This window comes from Panthera uncia (genome assembly GCF_023721935.1).
Source record: "Panthera uncia isolate 11264 chromosome D3 unlocalized genomic scaffold, Puncia_PCG_1.0 HiC_scaffold_8, whole genome shotgun sequence".
NCBI classification, from domain to species: domain Eukaryota; kingdom Metazoa; phylum Chordata; class Mammalia; order Carnivora; family Felidae; genus Panthera; species Panthera uncia.
Window position 1 is genome coordinate 4432896 of NW_026057586.1, and position 23466 is coordinate 4456361.

Below are 23466 nucleotides of genomic sequence, written 5' to 3' on the forward strand. Positions count from 1 at the left end.
CATGTCTCGACCAGACAGTTGCATAAAGAATTCTAAAAAGAGGTCCATTAGCATCTTTTTCTGAGTTTTATTCCGTTTTATCTGCCTTAAGAGGACATGTTGAGGAAGTACACACCTTCTACACACGTGAACAAGCCTGGTTTCTAAAAGCCCTATCATTTCACAAAGCCAGCTGCAAGCACAGTGCTGACAGAGGTATTAATAATGCCAACAAATAGTATTTGAATTTACTCCCCGACAACAGCTCCCCTCTAGGAAGAGTCAGCACCAGGCACACAATGTTTGTATTTACCTAGATTAATCTGACGCAGGTTGCCCCGGTACTTTCTTCAATGAAAAACTTTTATCTGTCTTTAATCTCCCTAAACTAGCAACGTTTCACACTCTTTTGTCTTCCTCCTTGTAACCATGCACTAAGTTTCAAAAACTGCAAGAATTTAAAGTATAGCTTTAATAATAAGCCATTATTTAAAAGTACAGTAAAATAAACCTTACAGTTTTAATGAAAATATGTTCATTGAAATGTGAATTTATTATTCAAATCCACTCATAAATTCAACCATGAAGACAGAACTTGTCTAAGCAGAGCACAATGATTTAGAAAAGCTGTCTATTTAAAATAAAGAATGTATGGCAGGTTTATAGAAACAGTGCAGTGAATTTTTACATAAATTTAGAACAGTGGCTTATGCATTTTTACACACACACACACACACACACACACACACACACACACACAAAGTTTAAAAAAAAATTTCCACCCAAAATTAAACATCAAAATGGAACACTACATTTGACAGAGCAGGGACTGAATCAGGTGCTGCCTGCGTGAAAACCAAATCCCCACGACATAGCAACTTTGGAAAGTGTTCACTAACTGTGACCCTTGGAAGGAGAATCTTGTTGCCTGGGAGTTACACTTTTTGAAATAAACCATCTGGCAATGAGTAACTTTAAATCCCTAAAATTCCAAGAAAATTTGTATTATTTCATTCCTCAAAAGCCATTTAATGTGTCCTCTGAAACACACAGTGCCACTTGGTAAGTACCTTGGAAAAACCAAACGAGGACTCAGAAACAACTGAAAAGCTGTTCAGAGAAGGGAATTTAACAAAGGCATCAGAGGGGCAAGGCTTCTTGATGGAATGAAAAGAAAGCTGTCAAATCACCTGCCTTGGAATCACTAAGGCTTAATTAACTTTGGAAATGGTAGGCGTCAACGATGACGTATGGCAGGTGCCCAGAGAGCCGCGCAGCGGGGTGACGGGAGCCAGGTGGAAGGTCGACAGGCAAACGCCCCAAGGACTCCACGTTCGGATGGGACCAGATGTGCCAACTGGATCATGCGTTCGCACTCTCTAGGTAAACACAGGTTTGCTCGCACGTACGTACCTGTGTGAGTGCGAATGTGCGCCAGGAATGCCATCGAATTGCTACTTCGACACATCTTCCCGCAATACTTGCAGACGTTCCCCTGGTTTTCTTCTCTCTCGCGGTTGATCTGCTCAGTGTCTTCCACTATGTACTTATTCACCTCCCGAAGCAGCTCTTCGTGCTGCCCTTTAATATGGAGAAATAAATTCTGCTCTGAGTCAAAGGGCTCCGTGCACTTGACACATTTGAAGGTGGCCCCTCCCTCCGGAAGCTCCTCCACACTGGCCTGCTCGTTCCTCAGATGACCAGCACTAGCCAAGTGCTGGTGGAGGTTGCTCTCGGTATAGAAGGACTTTCCACACAGTAAACAATGAAAGTGCTTCTCTTTCGTAGGGTGCTTCATGGCTATGTGCACATTCAGTCCGCTCAAACCATCTGCTAAGAAGCCACAATCATCGCAACGAATTCGTGTGGGTTCACCAAAGGAACTACCTTCGCATTTCTTCTTTTTCACACCTTGGGCACAGTCCTTTAAGGGCAACTCACCGATCCTCACGCCTGTGGTTATGAGACCCTCTTCAGACTGGTCCAACAACTCACCATCTTCAGGGCTCTTTATTCTTATTATGGAAGAATCAAACCGGCCAAAACTGTACACGGCCTGTCCTTTGTCATCAATGCTGATTATAGTTTCATACACATCGTTACTTTCAACTGTGCTATCAGAAGCCAGACCATCCTCTTCCAAGATAATTTTAGTTTCATGCTGCGAATTCATCAGAATCTCCTTGTTCTCTAGAACGGGGTCTTCTTGGGTACCATCTTTCAAGTCCTCTGAACTCTGCACACTTCCAACGTCATTCTGACCACGGCTCTCCAGGTCTGACTCCTGTCCCGTCCTTGTCATCACAACAGGGACGGTGCTTTCGGCCAGATGCCCTCCCCCTAAACCTCCAGGACATCCACGTTTGCTCAGGGTTTCACCTGCATTCTCGCCCACACGTCCCACATCACTCTCGCCACGCATGCCTGGACCACCAATGTCATTCAGCACGCTGTGGCTTCTCTCTACTGGCTCATAATCCAAAGCTGAGCTTCCTGCATCTTCACTCTGAAATCTGCTCGGGGAGGCACAATCAGAGGAAACAGTAAGGGACACGTCCTCGGGTTTCAGAGCTTTTTCCTTGGCAAGGGGCTGTTGGAAAGTTTCACAGAAGGAATGCTCTTCACTGAGATTAGATTCGTCTCCAGTCTCAATTTCTACTGAGTCGGGAGCACGGAGTACTTTAGCCACACCTAGATGAGTATTCTCATCCAAAACAGAACAATCAGCGGTACTTCTAGATTTCAGAATTTCTTCAGACGGTTGGTCTGAAATCACTTGATATTCCTCAGAATTTTGCTGATGCTGCTCGTTGGATATGATGATACTCCTGGGCACGTCTGCAGAACCTGCTTCCATGTCCGAAGAGTTCAGGTAAGACTGCCTTTTCACCTTGTGTTTCTCTGTGGCTGCGTGCCTCGTCATCTCTCGACGGGTCACGGCGTAGTAATCGCACGCCATGCAATAAAAAGCAAATTCCTTTGTATGCTTCCGTTTTACGTGCAGCTCTAGAGAAGCAGAAGAGTGGGCACTAAACTCACAGTGTACACACTTATTATCGCTTACACCCGTAGCGTCCCCCTGCTGGACAGGGCCCTCCGGTTCCAGACACATCTGTTCCTTTTTATCAGGAAGACGGCTGTCAGCTTCCCCATCTGCAGAATGACACACACCTGCCACTTCGACTTCAGTTGGATTTCCACGCTCTGCTCCTGGCTTTTCTGAAACAGAGGCATCTGACTCAGCGGACTTGTTAGCGTGCTCCCCTGAAACCGCTGACGTGGCACTCTTTCTACAGGCTTCAAGGTTACCCCCCTCAGGGCCGACAATGATGTCTGAACTTTGTTTGCCGCTGGCTTCTACTTCTACTCGTCCTTTATGCTTCTTAGTGGCACAGTGACGCTCCATGTCTCCCTTGGTTACGGTGTAATACTTACACACTTTGCACAAGTAACTGTACTGGTGACTGTGCTTTCGTCGAATGTGAACAGTCAAGTTTGTGATACTAGAGGCCAAGAGACCACAATGAGAACATGTCCGTGAGATGTTACCTTTCGGTCTCCCTCTCTTTGGGGTGGCGGTCAAAGTGACCTCCCCTTCTTTGGTCATTCCGCCGGACTGTGACAGTTCCTTGGTAGTCAGCACGCTCTTTTCGAGGCAGACATGCTCCTGTAACTGTGCACCTTCCACGTGGCCTTCTATCCTGCCATTTCCAGAAACATGAAACTCTTCCTTTTTATCGTTTGCACCTATACATACCCTTTCAATACATTCTTCAAAACTCAAGCCGATGTTATTTTTCTTGGCGTTTTCAAGATGCTTGCTTCTCTTAATGTGCTTCTCCATGCCTTCTTTGCTCAACGAATAAAGATTACATGCTTTACACAGAAAGTGGTAGTCCTGACCATGCCGGAGCTTTATGTGTCTCGTGAGGACAGTGGAAGACCTTGTTTTGTAAAAACACTTCTTACACTGAAACTGAGGCTTACTGGAATGCCTGACTTCATGTCCATGGCTCACCCTGGACTTAACGGGCTCTTCCTGAGCTGCTTTACCGGACTCACTCAGAGCATCTCTTGTATTTTCTGATTCTAAAGTACTTAAGGGTAAAGACTGTAACACCAAATCACTGTTACGCGGTTGAGAAGCCTCTGGCTGAACCAATAAACGAACGTGCTTCTCAGTTGTTCTGTGCTCCTCCAGGTCCTTCTCAGACAAGAAGAACAGACTACAAGGAGTACACACAAAACACATATTGTGCTTTTCCTTCATGTGGTCTGTAAGACCTGGTTCGTTCTCGGAACTAAACGAACAGTGCCGACAACTGAGGACACTGGCGGTGTGCTGGTGCTGGTTGTCGTACAAATGCTTGTCCGAGTCCCTCCTCGACGGGCTGGAAAAGTCACGCTCCTGGCGGCGAAGCTTCACGTCTCCGGTGGGGCACCCCTCCCCACGGGTCTCCAGCTCCGTCCTTTCTGTAGCTACTTGAGCACAGTCCGTACAAGGACACGTCTGCTGGGCGGGAGAGTCCAGGGAGCACGCGAGATGGGAGCTGCTTCTGTCCTGCTTCGGGTCCCGTGTTTCTGGGGAAGTCACACACAGACCGTGGACACCGCCACTCGCTTCTGCGTGTCTGGACGCAGACTCTGCGTCACCTGTTCTCACCTGGGTTCTCAAGTGTTTCATAAACACCCTCTGCGCATCAGTAGTTGCTCGTTTACTGATTCCTAGAAGATTAAACCTTTTCTTGGCCTGGCCCTTTAAAGTAAAAGTGCCGCTTCGTCGACGGAAGCTACCGCCCAACGTGAGGACGTTTCGCTCAGGTCTTGGTCTCGAGCCTGCGCTGATACCGTGCGCTGCCTGTAGGCTGCTTCTGGAAGATTCCACCTTATCTAAGAGACCCTCTGAGCTGACCAGAGCTAACTTTTTAGTTTTACTTTGGTTTTCAGGATTTCGAGCTATGCCAAGAGAAGTTACATTTTCTTCAACAATCTCTACTGTTTCTGACGAAGGATCCCTGGACGGCGTCATTTCGACAAGCAGCTCACTGCTACTTCCGCTTTGCTGAGAAAGGCCCCCTCTGAAATCTTTAAATTTGCTTCCAACGTCTCGTAATCCTTGTGAATCACTAGCCTTTGCTACTGGCTTAGAAGCTCTCGCTTTCAGGCGAACACTTTTTGTTCCCATGGAACAAGGTTTCTTGGGAAAGGGCTGCTTTGTTAAGATCTGTACAAATCCTCCACGAGCAGCAAGATTCTGACGCCGGAGGTGTGTTTTGCCAAGATAATGTGCATTCAACAGGTTTTCTTCCACGCACTGAAAGCCGCAGAGGTCGCAAGAAAAGACCCGCTGCGGCCTGTGGGTCTGCCGGACGTGCGCGTGCAACGCCGCGCTGCTCTCTGCTTTGTGGCTGCAGTGGCAGCAGGCGTGTTCCCCAGGTGGCTGCAGGTGACACTCGGCATGCTTTTCCAAGTCAGTGCAGGAGGAAAACAGATGACCACATACATCGCACTTGAAGACCGTATCTACGTTTCCAACAGTACAACTGACACTCATCTCTTTCAGGGGCAAAGGAGATTCTCTTCCCGGGTCAAGGGAAACCATTTCCCGAGCAGACTTTTCTTCGGTGTCTGTTTTCGGAGAAACAGCATCAGTGGTGCTGAAACTGGGAGGCGGGGAGAAGGCACTGGGGAGACTCGTGCCTCCACCGGGGCGTTCATTCAGGAGGGTCTCCTTCAGTGCCTCACCCAACGGGACGTGCCCTTCGGGGACCGTGCTCTCAGAAGCTTCCAGCCCGCGGGCGCCCCGCTCTTCACGCTTTAGGTGCTCTGCCTCGGCCGATAACTTCATTCGTTTGGAAGCATGTTTATTTCCATCTTGCCCCACGGTGACGCTGCCGAGGTTTGAGGATTCTGAAAAACCTCTCTTGCTTGTGCAGTTTTCAGAGGAATTTGCTACCGCATCAAATACGGGCCCACAATCTACATCATGAGATGAGACATCTCTCGAGTCTCCTGCTTCTTTGTTTGCACTTTCATCCTCATCGTTCTCTGGCTTCTTCTCGGTATCCATCATTAAGAAGGTCCTGCGTCAGGGCGGCTCCCTGGGCACTCGTAACCTGCGAAGAGAGCAAACGCGGCATTACACCTCGGAGCGGAAAGAACACGCACTCGTTAGTCAGGCCACCAGCAACATGAAGGGACACACTGAACGGAAAAGGTACCACAGCATCAAGATTTCCTTTCCGTTGAGACGAACTTGATCCCACGTGTGATCCTTACGAAGAGTGTGAAGTCAGACTCAGGGACACGGTTGACGCAGGAAGCGATGCCGCGGCATCTCCGACTGAAAGTGTTCTCACCCAGCCTGCAAACACACTCCCGTGCTTCAATTCTCTTGACCGGTATGTTTCGGTTTACTTGTTTGTAAACAGAGAAGCCCTCTTGTCAAATTTCTCTCCTGTGAACCTGCCCCCCCCACCCCCATCCGTGAAACACATTAGACCAAACTGCTGAGAGGCAAGCCAGGAAGTCGGGCCTTCCCCTCGGTAGCCTCCCAACAGAAGCCCAAGCCCCAGGGTAAAAGGAACAGAATTTAAGAACAACTGCTTCCTCCTTCCCCCCTACAGCAAAGAGCCTAACCTTGACTCTAAACATATGCTAATTAACAACGTGCACATACTTCTCGCCGTCACTGTTCCTGCTCAAACCCGCTGCCAATGAAAAGCCACTCCTGTCCCCACTGTCCGTCACCAGTTTCCTCACCTAACAGGCCTGCTGTACGGTCTGAAGGTTAATGGCAAACGGAATGTCCGCAGGGGAGCAGGATTAATGAAGCAAACTTTGGGGGGAGAAAAGAATTTCACTGAATAAAATGCTTTAAAATCAATAATATTGATTTTATTTTTCATTATGCTATTTAATTCAATTAAAACATATCATTTTCCATTTACTTTACACCAGGATTGGAATTTTCAGCCAAATGCTATTTGATTTGATGTGACTAAAAAACCATCACATATTATGGCCTCAAAGCTAATGATAACTATTTTTAACTATTTTAACTACTTTTTTCCTAACAATGACAAACCAAATGAAGGCTGTTGCTTTGACTCTGCTAAAAGTGGGGAATGAATAAATAAATACACACACACACACACACACACACACACACACATATCAAAAGCATGAACAACAGAAGAAAAAGTAGCTAAATTGGGCTTTATCAAAATTAAAAACTTCAAATGACCATATGCTTTAAAAGCCACCCTCAAGAAAGGGAAAAGACAACCCATAAAATAGATAAAACATACTCCAAATCAACGGTCTGACACAGGACTTAATCCAGAATACAGAGAAAACTCTTAAAACAACTCAATAACAGAAAAAAAACTCTAATGAGCAAAGGAGAATATACATTTCTCCATAGAAGATACACAAATGGCCAAGAAGCACAGGAAAACAGATTCTCCATCAACAGCCATTAGAGAAATGCAAATCAAAATCATAATCAGGACATTATGGACACTCATCAGGATAGCTAGAATTGGACACTCATCAGGATAGCTAGAAGCCCAGCATCAGATAATAACAAGTGTTGGTGAGGACGCAAAGAGAGGACACCCCCGCAATGTTAGCGGGGTGTAAAATGGGATGTCACTCTGGAAACAGTCTGGCAGACCCTCACAAGACGAAACACGAGTTACGGAGTTCCGATACAGCTCATCAATCCTGCTCCCAGGTGCATGCCCAAGAGAAATAAGCCATAGGTCATTGCAAAAACATGCATACAAAGGTCTATGGCAGTATTATTCATAATAGCCAGGAGGTAGAAACAACCCAAGTGTTTATCAACAGATTAACGGGAAAAACAAAACAAGGTACATCCACATCCACACAATGGAATATTCAGCCACCAGAAGGAATGAAGAACTGACATGCCGACAGTTCGCATGAACCTTGGAAATGCTAACTGTAAGAAGCCAGTTACAAAAGACCACATACCATAGGATTCCTTTGAAAGGAAATGTCCAGAATAGGCACATGTCAGGTACAGAAAGCACATGAGTGGTTCCTTAGGCCTGGGGGAGGGACACAGCGGGTGACTGCTGAAGGACCCGGGGTTTCTTTTTGAGGAGATGAACACGTTCTAAAATGTACTGTGGTGATGGTCGCACATGTCTGTGAATATACTTAAATCCATTAAATTACAGTGTAAATGCATAACATGTATGGTGTGTGAATATCTCAACAAAGATGCTTAAAAATACACAATTTGTCACATATAATCTACGATACAAAAACATCTTGTATTTGTTATTGTATTACAGCACAGTAACATATAGTTTTATTACACTTATAAAGTATTTACCATGTCTCCAGTATGTGATCCAGAACATATAGATTAAGAGGTTAATAGATGTTTAGGCAAGAAAAACATATCCCTAGTCAAATACGTTTAGGAAACTCTAGTTTGAACCAAAGTTTCTTTACCACAGGATTTCTCAGCACATATGCATTTCCCAAACCAGTTTCATTACAGAACTCATTGTTTATAAAGAATCAAGAAACCAGTGGTTCCAAGGGACATTTTAGGAAAGGGACAAGGGACCTGTAAATAAAGCATTGGCTTTGCCATTCAACATTCACAATTAAAGAATAAACAGAGGGGGGAAATGAATCATGCATCTGTTCCAAAAACTTCACTTAGTGCCCACTACATGCCAAGTATTGTTGGTTGTAGATACCGGAATTATAGCAGAGAATAACACAAATTCTCTGCCTTAATTGTAAAGGGTAAGATGTTTGTTTGTTTGTTTGTTTGTTTGTTTTCAATGGAAACATTGAACATCCCTCTTCTAGAACATCTATTTCTAGTCAAGAAGAATCACAGGGACCGGATTTACTCTCATGCGTGAAACAACCAAAAAAGAAAAAACAGACAAAATCTCTGAAACAACAGCATAAGACTTTGGACATCAGAAACCAAGGGACAGTGATCCCTGAGAGATGAGATACAAACAAGGGGGGTCCGAATCCCAGCTTACTGCCTGGAGAAAGGACTCAGGCCACAGCACAGGCAGGGATCCCAGACAGGGCCCAGGAGTCTTCCCACAGAGTGGACAGGCAGCTAAAGTCTGCAGGGCAGAGTCAGAGAGAGCAGAGGCACCAGAAAGAGAAGCCCAGAGACCTTCAAGGGGTCCCTCAAGGGTGCTCCGATCAAGACAGACAACATGCCATCTTTCCAGAAAATTGTCCCTTGCCCCTCCCACTCACTCCTTGGTAACTCCCCCTCCCTGAGGCAACCACTGTCCAGTATTCTTCCATAATGCATCAGTCTGGACTGTCCTGGATGTTCATATAAATGGAACCAGACAACAGGCCTTTGCGGGAAGGAGAGTCGGCCTTTTGCTCAACAGTGTTTTTGCTGCATGTATTACCGATGCATCCACTTCCGCGCTGAGCAGTATCCTGTTGTATGGACACACCATGATTCTGTTGATGGGACACCTGAGCTGTTTCCCCCTTCTGCGGCTATGGTGATAAAGCTGCTCTGAATATTCTTGTACAAGTCTTTTTATGAACATACATTTTCATTCCTCTTGTGGAAATACCTAGGCATAGCAAGGCTGGACCACGGGGACCAACGTGCACGCTAACTTTGTGAGAAACCATCTGACGGACCTTCAGAGTGGCTGCACTGTTTTGGACAGCCACCAATGTCAAGAGTTTTGACTGATCCACACATTCTCACCGATATTTGATGCTGTCAGTCTTTTAAATCTAAGTCATTCTAGTAGGTGTGTATGGTTTTAATCTGCATTTCCCTGACGACTAGTCATGGTGCTGAATACCTTGCTACGTGCTTTGTGAAATGTTCATTAGCCTTCTGCCCGTTTCTTACGTAGGTTGTCTATTTTCTACTGAGCTGAGGGGTTACTTATGTGTTCTGAAGATAAACCATCTGTCAGATATATGTTTCACAAATATTTTCTCCCCTTTCATTTTATTAATGTTTTTTGAGAAGCAAAAGTTTTAAATTTTGATGACATGAATTTTTTTCCTGTTCTGGTTATTTTCTGTCTCCCCATGATACAAAGTAAGGGCATGGTTTATTTTTTCCACCCTTATATCCCAAGAGCCTAGAACAATTCCAAGCACATATGAGGTACTAGAATAAACAAATACCTCATTGTGATATAAGAAATGTCTCCTTTCTAAGTATTTAGAGATAAAATGAAAAAAGTGTGAGAGATACTTTAAAATAGTCCAGGAGGGGGGCACAGGGAGGCCATGTGCGGATAATAATGAAGGATAGATGACAGTGACGTGGAAATTCAATACACCACTCCATCAACTTTTGTATATGTCTGTATATGCATGTGTTTGAAAACGTCCGTTGCATACTTTATGTTTAACGGGTTTTAACGGTTTGTCTAAAGTGGTATGAATTCCCTTCCTTTCAATGTTGAGTCCAACCATCTCCTCCTCTTCCAACACCACTCTGGCACACCACTACCGCCTTCACTATGGACACTGGAGGAGTTTCTTCTCCAGAAGCATATGCATTCAAGAAACACGAACTTGGGGAGGACTCACACACGTACATCTAATCAGAAGGAATGTTCTAATGATGGCACCTGACTAACACATTTTTGAAGACACAAGAGTGACACCTGCATTGATATGCAGAAGCACAGTATTGAGACCCTTTATTATCTTCTATATAAGGGCTCCAAAAACTCTAAAACAAAAGGAGAAAATATTTTTATACTTGCTATTCCCCAATTAAATAATGCAACATCTCACTGCACCGAGAAAGAACATCAAACACTCAACAAATACATACTGAGTGCCTACCACAGGACAGGAACTACCGAGCTCCAAACGCGATCTCTGCCCTCGCCAGGCTCGTGTTCTGTTAGGAGCCACGTGACACACACGCCCAGGAACTCTAACACGAGACCACATATGAACACGGGCGACAGGAACTAAGACCGAGAGCTGTATAAATGAGCAAGGGAATCCTGTGCCAAGCAGAACATTTGGCCAGAAGAGCAGAAATATCACTTGAGCTAAACCTTGAGGAAACAAAAACTGCTGTTTTCTTTTTCTGACAGAGCAGGCAGGAAGGGTGAAACACTCAAGTGGAAGGGCGAGATTCGGCAAAGCTGCTCCACACCCGAGACGCAAGCACGCACGACCGTCAGCGGCCCGGACAGCCACGCCGCTGGCTCTTGCCTACACAGCGGCAGGAAACAAAAGCAGAGGACCCACCAAGAGCACGTCACACAAGGCTCTGAACTGAGAGTTGGCACGTATTCAGCGGTGTCGATGGGACGTCACTGGAACACAACACTCCTTCCGGATGATCACTTTTACAGAACGCAGGACGCATCACAGGTAGAGAAACTATATAGGCAGAGCGCATTCCAACAGCCCATAACCAGGATGACTCAGGGCAAGATCATTTAATAAATATCTTCAAGTGATCTAGAGGGGATTAAACAGAAATGAGAAAGTTTATGCTGATATAAATGAAAAAGAAAAGCCTTCATCAGAAAGATTATTAGAACAAGTACCAAATCGCCAATGGAGACGGGGGAGAGAATTCAAACCTCACCCAACTGGAACAGTTGAAGAGCTCATTTTTCTGGAGGCAAATTTCACTCATTCACTCCACAAACATTCATTGAAAGCCAACCAGAAAGCATCTTTAATTCTCTCAGAAACAAAGCAAAGGAACAGAGTGGCTAGGGGACTCACTGCCAACCCTCAGGACAAGTAAGGCCTAACCCTGGTTTCTTCTGAAAGATCTGGTACTTGTCTGCAGAAAGAAAATGAGTCTCAGTTATCCTCCCAGAGTAAGGGTTCAAGATTCAGAAGTCCTGGTAGGTGTTTACACTAAAGGAATGGGATATATTATTTAACCAAATCTTCTTAAAGCATATGTATCCTTGGGGCGCCTGGGTGGCTCACTCGGTTAAGCGTCCGACTTCGGCTCAGGTCATGATCTCATGGCTCGTGAGTTCGAGCCCCGCGTCGGGCTCTGTGCTGACAGCTCAGAGCCTGGAGCCTCTTGAGATTCTGTGTCTTTCTCTCTCTCCCTGCCCCTCCCCCGCTCACACTCTGTCTCTCAAAAATAAATAAACATTAAAATATATATATATATGTATCCTATACAAATCCATCAATTACCATTCAACACATATCCTCACTGTCCCACAAAGATTTTCAAACAGGCAATTCCATTTACAGTATCTATTCATCCAGATTCTCAACTGGTTCCTTGACAGGAAGGAAGGAAGGAAGGAAGGAAGGAAGGAAGGAAGGAAGGGAGGAAGGAAAGAAGGATGGATGTTAGGAAGGAAGGAAGGAAGGAAGGCAAGCTGCACGTAACTTTATCATCTTCAATTTCACTCACCGAGAATCTGTCATGAAAGAACATTCCTGCTCTAACCGAAAGACTCCCTGCTACGGTTGAAAAGTCTTTTAAAAGTTACAAGAGAGAAAACAGTTTTTTTTTTTTTTTAATTCATATACTTTTAAGAACAAAATAAAACAAATCAACAGCAGCCTTCTGATGACACCTGGTGGCCAGTGCTCACAGAAATTTCTTTCACATTTTAAAGAAAGCACTTCAGGAACTACTGGAGAAACCGAAGTTATTGGACCATCTTTCCTGCTTCCTCTGCCCGCCTTGGGCTATACTCTTCACTCAGTCCGATCTCTTCTGCATTTCTCTCTTCGTCCCTTTTCTTTTCTGATGAGGACGCGTGAAGGGAGCTTGAGCCAGGCTCGTGCACGCTCACACTCTTACACACGAGCTCACAGACACGCTCTCACCGCCAGGACACTAGAAGCCAGCTCTCCCTGCCCCCACCCCACGGCATCTCACCCTTCACCCGTCCTGCACTCGCCCCATTAGTGGTACGAACAGTGTGGAGCCAGCAGGTGTTGGCACCAGGCCAACAGGAAAGTCGCAGCGAGGACACGTGTGTGCAGCACGGCAGGTGCGCACACACGTGCACGAACAAAAACTCCCAACGGTCTTCTGACCTTTCCCTTTGGGGAGTTCAAAGAAGGATGAGCTCCAGAAGTCATTAAGATCCTACTGTAGGGACTGCCTCCTCCCAAAAGGACAGGGTAAGGCAGGTGAGACTTCCTACAAGCCTATTAGGAGCTGAGTGTGACAGGAATAAATGGAAGCCAGTGGACTACTCCGACCTCTTCCAGCTACTACTTCCGACTGGACTTTGTACTGAAAAGAGCAGTCTTACCATTACATATTACCTAACTGAACCAGGTATCACCAAGCCCTATGTGGAGCTGCAATCTGTAACAGAGACCGCAAGACAAAGTATCTGATCCTACAAAGAAAAAAGTCACTTTTCTATGAAAATGCTTCTAAGTTGAATGAACTCTTCCTTGACAACAGAGTATAATTTAACAGCCTAAAAACCATTCATGAAGAGAACACCTGAGGCACCTCACCACGAGGGATGGATGTGGACACAAGTTGTGGTTTATTCACAACTGGACCAGTGCATGAACACCTCGGTCCAGGAAAGCCCGTGTCCTCACCGGCCAGAGAACAGGCTGCGGCGCGTTCCTAAGAAGTCAGTCTGTAAGCGTGCCCATTTCCCCACCCCCGAAGATGCCTGCAGTGGTTTACAAAGAGTCCACACAGCCTGACGCTCCCTTCAAAGGATGAAACCTAATTCTCTCCCCTCAGCGTGGGCTGGCCTCGCTGACCTGCTCACGTCGGCCAGAAAATAGTGGAAGAGAGAGTGTCCGACCGCGGAGACCAGATCACAGAAGGCAGAAGCTTTCTGCGCGCCCCTCTCCGGCACCCCGGTGCCCAGTGCCAGACAGGAACGGGGGGCTCCTTCCTGCCGGCTGGGGAGCGGCTCCTCCGGCCCCAGGCCACACTGCAGAGGACCGCAGCCCCTACAAAAGCCTGACTGCTAGAGAAACCCAGGGCCAGAACCTTCCAGACCCACAGAAACCATGAGTAACAGATGCTCGCTGCTTTAAAGCCTCTGAGTTCTGACAGAATTTGTTATATAGCAATAGAGAACTAACAGAATGCCCTGCCCTCTCCTGCCCACCTCGTCAATAGCCAGGGCTCCATTTCGGCCTCCTTCCTGTATATTCTCTATATATTTCCTTTCCTATGTGCTCCAACCTTTAATAAGAATCTTCTGTGCTAGCACAGTAAGATCAAGGAACACAGGAGGAAATCAGTACACGTTCGCGGAAGTATACTGTTTGAGAAGATTTCAGAAGTTTACTCCGCTGACAAACACATGCATGCCTCTTCTGCTACCAAAAGCGGATCTGATACGGCTCACGATGCAACACGGATATAAGAGAACCAAGAGTTATTAAGTGCTAAGAAAGAGACGAGGTAGAGTTTTAAATTTAGATTTGCATGGAGTAAAAGAAATGTCTTAACGGTTCCTGAAAATCCTGCTCATTTTGGATGAAGACATCATCCATCTTTAGCAAGCAAGCAACCGCCCCAGACCCAGCAGTAGCCGTGCGTCGCTTCCCAGCTGGGCTCGAAAACGCTAGCAGCCAACACTCCCAAGAGTCCCCGAGCCTGGTGAGGCAGCCCCCGCGGTGAACACCCGGAGAGCCACAGGCCACGTGACTACCTCCTTCCCTGGCAGGACACATCCAAGCTCGGGAGACCTGGGGGCCTCTGGCCACAGGGCTCGTACCTGATTAAGTTCCCTCTCCAAAGCATCTCACATACCACGTTTAGCGTGATCCCAGAAAGAACCTTCCCCTGCCAGAGTGTAAGGACACACTGAAGCCAGGCAGACTGGAGCCATGTGATCCCCAGACCAAATGGCAGGAGTGAAGTAAAACTATCAGATGGAAAAAAAAAAAAAAAAACCTCACTCAAGTCAGAACAGAACTTTGCAGGGGATACCCATGTTCTATTTCAAATACCCAATTCAATTTTGCCTGAGTTACAAATTAGAGTATTCGCTTACTGCTTAAGTTAGAGCTAAAACAATCACTAAAAACCCATATTGATAGGGATCAAACACAGTGAGCACAACAGAAAAAAAAGACCATCATCCCTTTCATTACCAAAGATTCCCACCTTTCCAACACTATTTATGAAAACGTATTTTAATACATTTATACATTTAATGAATTTTTATCACTTTTAAGTGATATAAAACAACAAATCATGGGACAAAAATAAACTATTAAAGTAACTCAGCCTTCTTACCTGGCTATTTTTTTTAATCTTCCTACACTTCAGGTACGATTTTCCAAATACGTTAAATTGATCTAGTAATAAAGTTAATTTTATGACGATCTTATATCAACCACCTCTGACAAATGCATCTTTTTGTAGTCGGAAATATTTTACACAAAAAGTTAAAATTTAATATATCTTTCAGAAAGCATTTTTAAAAATCAATGCTTGTTAGAATTTCCATCTAATTTTTTAAAATTTATTTTAAAGAAATAAAATTCTTATTGGAACAGGAAAACAGGATAAAAGAAGGGAATGAAGACTCCATGAACAGAGAATGAAAAAGTTCAATGCCATTAAAAGCAGACACATAGGACCATCGGTATCTTATGCCATTTGAAAAGGTTGTTTTATTATCAATGTAACTAATCACAATGAAACCATCTCTTACAACTAAAGACATTATAATGAATTTTCTTTACAACTACAGAGAAATGGGATTTGCTGTTTCACATCAAATAGAACAGGCTGTATAAATTCTTCTTCCTATTTATTGTAAAATATAATTTCATCTATAAAATCAGTCATGAAATATTAAACCTGAAACAACAGAATTTATGTCCTTTACTTAATTTAGTTTAAACGGTCTATTCACTAAAAAAAAAAGGAGAGGGAAGTACACGTGATGAACCCCTATACTTTCTCATTAAGTGTCTCCATTAGACGCTTTATTTTCCAGAATTTATAATGCAGCTGTAAAAAAAGCATTCCATGATAAAAGTTAGTATACTTTCCCTAAATTTGCCTTTTATCTTTTTCAAAAGGCAGGAGAACGAAGCACATGGCACGTGAAAGCTGAGGAAAGAGGAGAATAAAAAGAAACACGTAATCCATTTGCACTGAACGTTTTAAACATCAGTGGACAAGAACATTAAAGCTCAAGGGACAAAGCCTTTGTGCGCATCCCAAAGGCTCCAACGACAGGTGTGGGACTCGGGGCAGCCACGGAGCTTTCCCAAGCCTCAGAGTCCGCCTTCAGAAGGTGGGGGAAGGGCTAAGAGTCCTAAATCCAACAAGAAGCCCTGGGTGACAGCAAGGAGCTACTCAATGCCAACAACAGAAAACACACTCTTAGGAATGGATTTTTTTTTTTAATTCCAGCAGAAACACAGGAAGAAAGAGGGGATTTCCAAAATGCAAATCTTGGGGGAATATAACAAAAAACATCTAGAGACACATTCCACAGAGTTCGTGCTTAGACAGCTTCATCAGGTCCACTGAGAAGAGCTGGGATACAATGGCTCATCAAAGAACTGCAGGGAAAAAAGACTGAAACTATTAATTTTGGAAGAAATCTGGAAAACACTGTAATTCCAAATGTCAATAAGCTCACACACGATATAAAACTATCAAGCCTCAAGACATTTGGAATATAAATTATTAGGTATAAAAGATGTGAGTGCTAAGAAAGTATATTTAGAAAGGAGAAAAACCTTCAGTATTAAATTTTCTAAATGGATGTAGTTCTAACCAAGTTCATTTATATACCAGAGTGAACAGTTTTCTTCCTCTAGGTGGCAAAATTATAGGTAACTTTTTTTCCTCTTCCTGGCATCTTTCTATACTTTCTAAAATATATTACCTTTGGGGGGTGGGGGGTGGGGGGGGAGACTGACAGAGAAGTTTAAAAAAAATCTCTATGTATGGTTGAAGTAATAGAAATTGATGGCCACTCTCGAGAAAAGAAGTCCTAAGATAGAAATGTATTTATGACTGTGGTTCTTGGACTAAATTCAGAATCAAAATAAATGAAAGGAAATTTATGGGCGGCTTATTGTAATAGTTAGAGACGTTTGGTGAAACACTCAGGGACACCAAGAAATTTACCTGGGGGGGGGGCAACCTGGATGGCTTAGCTGGTTGAGCGTTCGACTCTTGATTTCGGCTTAGATGATGATCCCAGAGTGGTGGTGATCTAGGCTCAGTGCTGAACGTGGAGGCTGCTTAAGATTCGCTCTCTCCCTCTCCCTCTGCCCCTCCCTTGTGCACATGCATGCCCCCCCTTCTTCTCTCATAGATAGATAGATAGACAGATAAATAGATAAAGGAAACTTCCCTATTGCTCAGGGACCTCATAGTGACACTCAAGAATGAAGGGAGGCCAGAAACAAAACACTGACAGCACCTAGGTCTCAACCTCTAACACCACCTCCACTAAAATGAACCTGGTCTCAAGAAATGGCAGATTCTAGGGCTGGGGCCAGGTAGCTGTACAAGATGAGCTTGGAGCATTTTATTTATTATGTCAAAAAATGGAGGGGCGCCTGGGTGGCGCAGTCGGTTAAGCGTCCGACTTCAGCCAGGTCACGATCTCGCGGTCCGTGAGTTCGAGCCCCGCGTCAGGCTCTGGGCTGATGGCTCGGAGCCTGGAGCCTGTTTCCGATTCTGTGTCTCCCTCTCTCTCTGCCCCTCCCCCGTTCATGCTCTGTCTCTCTCTGTCCCAAAAATAAATACAAAACGTTGGGAAAAAAAAAAAAAAAAAAATGGAGAAAAGTTTTTTTAAAAAAGGATGTGACAATACCCACCCCCCCCCCCACCCCACCCCCATCACTGCAGCTGGAAGCAGCTCCTACTGGCCAAATCTGGGACAATTTGAGCACCAAAATAATGAAGTACCATTAAAGATACGAATGGATAACTGGGAAACAGACAGACACATGGACGAACCAATGGGCCAAAAAGTTGGCTCTGTACATAGTAGGATGCTGAGGGCCTACAGGTAAATATGGAGGAAGCGAAGGAGACAGAAAATCATACTGGCAAAGATTACATCAGGCAAGAATCATCATTGGATACTAACTCTAGGAGGCATAATTTTGATGTTAAGAATGTTTGAATGGTGTTAAAGCATCTCCCCACAAACTGTTTACCAGTTGCAAAGGAAGAAAAAAAAAAAAAAAAAAACTCAGTAATCGTCCAGTAGATAAATGGACAACACCTTGCTTGGGGCAGGGGGGCGGGGTAATAAGAATTAAGATCCTCAATGCAGGGCAGACAGACATGGTATACCTCCAGACAGAACACCCTGAGAAGGACAGGACACCCACCTTCCCCACCCCCGCATCACTGCAGCTGAGAACACAAAACCTCCAGTTAATCAAGAGGAAACAGACAAATACAAAGTGAGGAATATTTTATCTTAGAAAGAAAAAAAAAAAGTGGGGAGGACTACATTCTTCACCAATGTCAACGTCATAAAAGACAAACAACGACTATGGAAACATTCCAGATTAAAGGAGGCAAAGGAGACAAGACAACTAAATCCAATACCTGTTCTCAGACTGGATCCTGTGATGACAGGAAAATGCTATTAGGACATTTTAGGTCAACTGACAACAAGGACTGTGATGATTAACTGTATGTGTTAACTGGGTTAAGGGATGACCAGATTGCAGGTAAAATGTTGTATGTGGGTGCGTCTGTGAGGGTGTCTCCGGAAGGGATAAACATTTGAATCAACAGACTGAGAAATATCACCCTCACCAATGTAGGTGGGCATCACCCAATCTGCCAAGTGTGCTGAATGCCTACATACAATAAAAAGGCAGAGGAAGGGCAAGTTTGTTGTTTTTTGGTTTTTTGCTTGAGCTGGGACCCATCCTCTCCTGCCTTCACAGTCCTGGGTCTTGAGCTTTCAAAAATCAGACTCAATTAAACCACCAGCTTTTCTGTTTCTCCAGCCTGCAGAAAGCAGACGGTAGGATTCTTGGCCACTGTAGTCCTATGAGCCAACCCTTAAACCCCTATAATAAAGCTGCTCATGTATACATGTACTACATTTATGTGTATGTACGTATATGTACATATATGAATGCGTGCACCCTCTTCTGTTTCTCTGAAGAATCCTGACACAGAGCTTTGTACAGAGTGGTTCTAGAGGAGAATATTAAGGAGAAGTTTTCTGACTTGGTTCTGGGATTTCTAGAATTGGCTCTCTAATCTGATTAGATTGAAAGACAGGAATGACTGTTTTCAGTATAAAGATAGCACTTATATTTGGCCCAAGATAAGAACTGATTACAGGTACACAAAATATCTACATTGGATACTCGTAATCAACCATTTATGTGAACCCAAGAGCTAAGTGACTCTGTATATGATACTTACTAACATTCTGGAAAACTAAGGAATAGAATGATTGGTTGGTTGGCTCTAATGCTGCTGGACAAGGGGATGAAAGAGATGATGAGCTCAGGGAGTCAAATTCCCAGCTCAAGCAGAGCATAAATGACCTAAAGCTTCCAAGTGCGCCCTGGAGGAAAGGCTGATCTAGAGCTGCAGGGCTGACAGTGCTGCTTATCAAATGCCTACTGTGGTTCTGTGACTGGCTAGATCAGAAAGCGAGCCGAATGCCCAGCCTCAAGGGGGTGCACTGTTACTCTATGGGCACCAACTGGGAAGGACCAAGGCCCTGTAAGTTGGGACGGGGACATGCGGGAAGACCCTGATAAAGCTGGGGGTGTGGAGTCCCTAAATTCTGACAAGTATTCTTCGCAGGAAGAGGTCTCCACAAGGCCAAGAGTCCCCTCATGCCAGTTCCTATAACAAATCTCGTATTTTATGTATGTATACTTAATATGCCATTGGTTCTGTTTCTCTGGAGAACCCTGATATAAGTACCAATGTAAATTCATAAAACTAAATACTATGATTGTACAAGGGAATATCCTTATTTCTAAAGATATACACTGAAGGATTTATGGGTAAAGGGTCATGACATACTTAATTTACTCTTAAAAGGTCCAGGAAAAAGTAAAGGGTGTGTGTGTGTGTGTGTGTGTGTGTGTGTGTGTGTGTGTGTGAAGAGAGAGTGAACACACTCTCCAAATTACCTCCAAATAAAAAGTAAAGAAGAAAAGAAAAGAAAAAACAAAAAGCTGAGCTGTTTTCACACATATGGCTTACAAAGGCCTCTGCCCCATCTCCAGTAACTGTCAGGGGGTCAAAAGATTATAAAGTCCTTAAAAATGACAAAGATCACTTTCTTAGACTGGAAAAAAACCCTTACTAAAGTTCCCATAAAGCAGTTCCCATAAAGACTCCCAGGAATCCAAAAAGCTTCACCTCCATCTGAGGGCCAACTGCAAACTAAACCCTTCCCAGTGTAGCTGTGTCTCTGTAGTAAAAAGTTTTAACTTCTTTGCCATTAGGAAGAAACAAAAACAAAAACCCATCTGTTGGCATCTTTCTGTCAATTCCCGTCCACTGCTGTTCCCACATCAGCCTTTAAGAAGTCCTGGGAGGCACCAATGCAAACAGAATGTCCTACGTCAGGGGGGTGTGAGGGCATTTTTCCTACTGCTGGCAAAGCTGGTCAACGTGTGTTCAACCTTTTAAAATTCCAATGGCACCAACCAGCTCCCTGCAAAAGAAAAACGTTTCCTCGTGTCCCAAGCAAACGGATGCAAGCTGGCACACACATGAGAGTTCACCGGCAAAGGCATGATGTGAAGAGGCCCACGGTGAGGACATGTGGCCAAGACGCGTCACGAGACTCACGTCCTTCTGTCTGGTCAGCGCCGCTTCCATGTTCTGTCCTCGGACACCTGAGCTCTGACTGCGGCATCTAGTCTGATGCTCTGCGACCAAGGGCCACACGCAATCGTACGCACGTGTGGATTCCTTCCTTACCCCGGAGGCTCTCTGCAGATTTCTAGCGATTCAGTATGAGGTACTATCGCTTTTCTGGATCTTGTCTTAGCTCTCACCTAGCAAAACTGCCTTTCCGTTTTCAAGTCTCCCTCTGAATCCTCCTTCTGACTTCCACGTCGCTCCTTTCACTAAACCTTTGTGTCTCTTACGCCTCACTCTCAACTACTTACTATAAATGAGGGAAGGTTAAATAATCCCCAAACTTTATTTAAATGATTGTTCTTGGACTTTAACGTATCTCTTTTGTTTTACCTGATGTGGTACAAATTATGAAAAGAAACTCATTTGAAATTCTGTCACCTTTCCTTTATTTTTCTTGCCTGCTTTTATCTATCCCACCTACTGATATGGGTGTTGATGAATTCAAAAAATAAAAAATAAAATAGGGGTAAAGGAAGCCAGGAGAGGAAACGGGACTATATACAAAGCTAGACTCTTCAGAAAGAAAACCAAAAAGACTAAGTTTCAGTTTACTCAATGTCTACCGTGCGAAAGACTCATCTACAGAATTCTCGAACACTTTAAATAAGAAGCGCCCTTTTAACCTTAAAAAACAGATATTCAGAACAAACTTAAAGTATGAATTTGCACACCAGGAGACAAACTTATTGAAGAGGCTAAAAGTTAAATGATGTACAAGTCCAATGTCGTCAGTAAATTCTAGAACTTTAAAACCACCTGAGAGGGGAGTGAAGAGGCGCTTGGGCACTTCCTCAGCTGCGAAGGACAAAGGACGATGCAAAGGCGTCCCTTCCAGCAAGCACCGCCCCCTGCTGACAAAATGTGCCCTCGGGTGGCACCTTACCTATGCTTAGGTGAACACAAGAGGAGGGGCAGCCAGAAGAAGACGGAGATGCGAATCCTTCCCCACTTAAGGGGAAGGCAGTCCCCACTGCCCTTCTTTCCTCACAGACCGGAAACAACTTAAATCTGTAATCTAACGGTGCTTCTCAGCCCCTTCCAAGGCTTCTTACCCCCATATGCCCTCGGGTTGGGGGGTTTCCATCACGTTCCTTCTCCACCCAAGTATCGGTGTCTTCCGGGACCTCGCCTTCCTTTCTGCAGGCCCTGTGGCCACTAACTCTAGAAGACTATCCCTCACCCTGTTTGTGGACGGTTGAGACACACTGTTCTCCTTATCCCTCGGTGACAAGCAACAGGCTCAGACTTAAGCAAACAGAATACTGACCTTCTCAATAGGAAAATGCTGCAGCCAAAGCCCCGTTAGACGTCGTGTGTCTGCTAGTTTCCATGTGACCACACTTATTCCTGTTCAAATTTCATGGGTGTAGCACTGAAGTTAATAAAAAATCGTATTTCTCACGTGAACAGTATTTCCCAAACGTGACAGAAATATCACTAATGGCACTGTAAAATAAAGTCATATACCACAAGTGAGGATTTTTAAATAAGTTATGTATTATTCAAATGTGTACAGGAAGAAAACAGGACCACCCTAGGACTCCGCATGTATTAACACATTGCTTCTTATGACAAGGCCAAGTTAAAAAACAAGATGAGATTAAAATACAAGCCCAGGTGAGATAAAATATAGCAAAAACAGTGAGGAAGTAGCAAATGACTTAACACTAGAAAAACTGCATCACACCATATTCATTTACTAACGTTTTAATTACATAAATTCTAAGAAATCAATAAAAATGGTAAGAGTAGGGGCGCCTGGGTGACTCAATCAGTCACACATTCGACTCTTCACTTCGGCTCCGGTCACGATCCCAGGGTTGTGGGATCGAGCCCCTCGTCAGACTCCGCACTGAACGTGGAGCCTGCTTGGGATTCTGGCTCCTCCACTCCCCCCCTCCCCCACGTACGCACATGTGCATGCTCTCTCTCAAAAAAAAAAAAAAAAAAAAAAAGAAGAAAAAGTTAAGAATTCTTGGCTCCCAGTTCATTTTTAAGCAAGAATGCTCTGACAATCAGTCCCCTCCTGTCACTGACAACCCTCCAGGTCCTTGTCATCGTCTTCATTTACTAACGTTCGCATGTGAGTAGCCTCCTTCAGATCAAACCTCTATGAAAATACTCTGGTCTGATAAGATGCCCTAACTCTGTACTATTACGTTTCTACATTGTAGGGTTAGAGAACAGAATTCCGTGGGAAGGAAAACCGGTTCTCTGCATATGCCTTCTTGATTTGGACATCGCAGCTAGACCCAAACCGACATGAACCCAATGCCCTGACACCTTAACTTCTATAAGAAGTGGGCTTTAGAATGGGTCACATGCAGATACGGAAGTGTGTATCTTGCTCCTGTAAACTTCCGAGGCCAGTGTCCCTGGGCTGCAGGCAGTCAGCTCCAGGCTGACTCCAGAATCCTGGCTCCCTCCGTGGTCAAGGCCGGCCTTCGAGCTTCCTCATGCCCTGAGTTTGGCTGACAGAAGCGAACACGCTTGAACAAGGCAGCACGCTTGCTTCTTCAAACCCTGACTCCAAGGCAGCACCCACCACAGGACTCACACTTGCGTGGCTGGCAGGGAGTCTGAAGAGTGTGACCTGGAACCACACAGCTCTCTCTGAGCAAAGAGAACGGACTTGG

The 23466-nt window shown here is 44.7% G+C and overlaps 1 protein-coding gene across 2 annotated transcripts in view; it reads right to left on the reverse strand.

Moving 5' to 3' along the window:
* ZNF407 (zinc finger protein 407) overlaps positions 1-23466 on the reverse strand; it is a 452978-nt gene that overhangs the window by 419107 nt on the left and 10405 nt on the right. The window contains exons 1-2 of one of the 2 annotated variants that reach the window (XM_049620104.1): positions 11254-11521; positions 1393-6095 (exon numbers count right to left, since the gene is read on the reverse strand). In XM_049620104.1, coding sequence (XP_049476061.1) covers positions 1393-6052 — 4660 coding nt within the window. In that variant the 5' untranslated portion in view covers positions 6053-6095; positions 11254-11521. Of the gene's footprint in view, positions 1-1392; positions 6096-11253; positions 11522-23466 lie in introns of those variants that run through there. The other variant, XM_049620103.1, reaches the window with a different exon arrangement.